This window comes from Otolemur garnettii, unplaced genomic scaffold (assembly GCF_000181295.1).
Source record: "Otolemur garnettii isolate 467f Iridium unplaced genomic scaffold, OtoGar3 scaffold00082, whole genome shotgun sequence".
NCBI lineage: Eukaryota > Metazoa > Chordata > Mammalia > Primates > Galagidae > Otolemur > Otolemur garnettii.
The window spans coordinates 6,073,463-6,077,296 of NW_003852477.1; the positions used below are offsets into that span (position 1 = coordinate 6,073,463).

Consider the following 3,834-nt stretch of genomic DNA (forward strand, 5'->3'; position numbering starts at 1 on the left):
CTCAAAATATTTTGCAAGTGAGAACATGTAAAGATGGTCTCAACCAAGGAAACAGATACACTAATACACTAAGCCCCATCATCTGTACCTAGGCTCTCAGGTGACCTCACATCCTAAGGCAAGAGAATCACGTGAGCCCCAGAGTTGGAGGTTGCTGTGAGCTATGATGCCACAGCACTCTACCAAGGATGACTAAGTGAGACTGTCTCAAAAAAGAAAAAAAATCTGTAGAATGTCTTTTAAAATAAATTATTTTCAGTCTTTTAAAGAGTATGACACTTGTGGGCGGTGCCTGTGGCTCAAAGGGGTAAGGCACCGGCCCCATATGCCGGAGGTAGTGGGTTCAAACTCAGCCCCAGCCAACGAAAAAAAAAAAAGAGCATAACACTTGTTTCAAGTAAAACTTTATGAGGAAGGTCATACATAAGACAAAAATGGAATTGCCCAACTGGACTGCTCAATTACTATCTTTCTGTGTTGGCTCTGAAGCACCTCTGAAAATTTCTAGGGCTCCTGGGACCACAATTTGATGATGCTTTAAAATATCATGATGTGTTGAAACTAGTTATTTAGGATTTTTTAGCTGACTTTTGGGCATCTTATATGGTGTTAAAGGACAATACTGTAGGCAATTTATATCTTCCGAAGCAAATGCAAGATTTCATGCTCATGAAAGCTAGTAATGAACACATCAAAATATTGTATTTGATAAAAAAAAGCTTCTCTTTTTCAGGCTGGAGCTGGAAAGAGTTTCCTTTGTAAGTGTTCTTTTATTGAGATCTATAATGAGCAGATATTCGACCTATTGGACTCTGCATCAGCTGGATTATACTTAAGGGAGCACATCAAGAAAGGAGTCTTTGTTGTTGGTGCAGTGGAGCAGGTGATAACCTCAGCTGCTGAAGCTTATCAGGTACACTGCTATGAATATTTATTTGATTCAGAAGCACCAAATATACTGTGAAAACATCCCAGTCTCGTAAAAGAATCGAGAATATGTCATAAAGGCATAATACAGAACATTCATGAGAAGTAAAGAAAAAATAATATTGGCAGTATTTTATAGGTCTTTCCTTAAAATAGAATTTTGAACCTCTTGATTTTTGCATTATTTTTGTGCTATTCATTCTTATCAGGCTCTTAAAACAATTCGTTAATGACCATATTTCTTTAGAGATTCTTTAGAGATTTCTCCTGGGAGCTGCCCGTTTGAAGTGTGCCTAAGAACAATTCATTGGTGACCATATTTCTTTAGAGATTCCTCCTGGGAGCAGCCTGTTTGAAGTGTACCTAAGAACTCTTATTTAGCCTTTAAACCAACTGGCTGTTCTCTTTGTCTTTCTACCTTTGCTTGCTTGTTACATGTCAAAAGCCAATTTCTCTTGAGCATCTAGCTCAGGACAAACCTCTTGACAGAAATTTACAAAGTACTGCTAATATATATATACACACACACACACACACACATATATATATATACACACATATATATATATGTATTTTTTTTTTCTTTGCAGTTTTTGGATGGAGGTAGGTTTGAACCCGCCACCTCTGGCATATGGTGCCAGCGCCCTACTCCTTTGAGCTACAGGCACCTCCCTACTGCTTATATTTTTATGGCAGCTGATTTGTCCAATTGACTTTAAGTAATTGTTTATTATGTAATATTTGGTTCTTTGCCACACGTATGTGAGTTCCTAAGCACAATGTTAAAATGAACTTGCAGGAGCCCATTAGACAATTTAAGACCGAAACATCAAGCACATATGACACACATAAATATTGGTTATTTTATTCATAAATCATGTCTCAATAAATCTCAAACACTATGAGTCACACAAGGCCACAACATTTATTTATTTGGAGTTTTGGCCAGGCCGGGCTTGAACCCACCATCCCCACTATATGGTGCCGGCCCACAATTTTTATATATATGTCATATGTGCTTGAGAGGAATGTATAGCCTTGGATACAAGGTTTTATGATTTTACTAATTTGTCTCTATAAATCTATTGACAGTTCAGAAAGATACGTTGGTCTCCCAATAAGGTGTTGATTTTATTAATTTCAGTATTACCATACATTAATTGATAGAAATAAGAATTAAATTCCTGGATAGGCGCCCGTAGTACAGTAGTTACTGCACCAGCCACATGCACCAAGGGTAGTGGATTCGAACCTGGCCAGGGCTAGCTATAACATCCTGATAACTTAGGCATTCCAGGGGTGAGATGATGTCTATAAAGCACTTACAACTTGCCAAGCGTGTGGCCACTGTTAAGGCTACAGACTCCTTAGTTAAAAAAAAAAAAGAATTCCTATGGCATATTTCTGGTCACAAAATCTTCTAAATAAAGATGCAAGACACTTCTAGGATTAAACATGGAAATGCGTGTGATCTGTATATTTGAGAAAGATTAATAAAAACAAGTAATATGATTATTTATCCAGGATCTGGTGCATGAGTATGAATGCAGTTATAACAGTGGGGGGTTAAATCAACGAATAAATGTTTACAAGATGAAAATTGTCATGAGCCCTAACTATTATTATGCAGTTCCAAAACAAACAATAACAAATATGATGGGCTCTCTGCATTTGTATGATTATCATATGGTTTATGAATTTGTCTTTGACAATTTGTATTTATTTTCTAGCCTGCTTATTCTAGTTCAGGGTTGGGGATGGCCAGAGCTTATACTGATAGTTGAGGGAGCAAGGTCAGAACTAACCCTGGACAGGACAGTATTACATCTTAGGGCACACTCATACACACCCTACACTCACTCATACTATTTATTTGTTTATTATTTTTTAAAAACAAGGTCTTAACTTTATCACCCAGGCTGGAGTGCAGTGGCATAATCATAGCTCACTGTAATCTTGACTCCTTGACTCCTGCCTCATCCTTACAAGTAGCTATGACTACAGGGGCACACCACCATGCCCCATTAATTTTTTTTTTTTTTCCATTTTTTGTAGTGACCAGGCCTTATTATTTTAGATAGGCTGGTCTAGAACTCCTGGCCTCAAGCATTTCTCCTGCTTCCTCCTCCCAAGTTCTGGGATTATAGGTGTCAGCCACAACACCTGGCACACTGGGAATATTTCAGTTCACCTACCATGCACATCTTTGGGATGTGGAAGGAAAAATTGGAAAACCTGGTGAAATTTGTGCATACATTTTTTTTTTTTTTTTTTTTTGAGACAGAGCCTCAAGTTGTCCTGCTGGATGGAGTGCCATGACATCACAGCTCACAGCAACCTCCAACTCCTGGGCTCAAATGAGTCTCCTGCCTCAGCCTCCCAAGTAGCTGGGACCACAGGCGCCTGCCACAATGCCTGGCTATTTTGTTTTTGGTTGCAGCCGTCATTGTTGTTTTGGCAGGCCTGGGCTGGATTCAAACCTGCCACCTTAGGTGTATGTGGCTGGCGCCTTAGCCATTTGAGCCACAGGTGCCGAGCCAAAACTCGTGCATACATAGGGAGAATGTGCAAATTCCACACAGTAGCTGCAGTTGGGAATCAATTTTTTTTTCCCTTGTAAGCATCACTACAAAATGACATAGAGCAAAATGAGGTTATTTGAGGACCGGCTATAGACTGTTTCATTAGGTACATGTACAATTATAGATTAGTATATGTTCATTTGATTTGAATCTGTAGTTTTTTATTGACCTTTTGCTTTTGTATCAACATATTTTGCTTCACAGATCTGTTTCATCCATTGCTCATGTCCTATTTAGCATTCTTTCAATTAGGATTTCCCTTAAGTCCTTTTGTGTTTTAATATTTTAGATGTTTCTTGTGAACCCCATGGTTCTATTTTGCTTT

At 38.4% G+C, this 3,834-nt stretch overlaps 1 protein-coding gene across 1 annotated transcript in view; it reads left to right on the top strand.

Annotated features, from left to right (window-relative positions):
- The window catches only part of KIF15 (kinesin family member 15), an 85,058-nt gene that overhangs the window by 18,614 nt on the left and 62,610 nt on the right, over positions 1–3,834 (top strand). Inside the window, 1 exon segment of the mRNA XM_012808000.2 lies at positions 734–913. Within this exon segment, the coding sequence (XP_012663454.1) occupies positions 734–913 (180 nt within the window).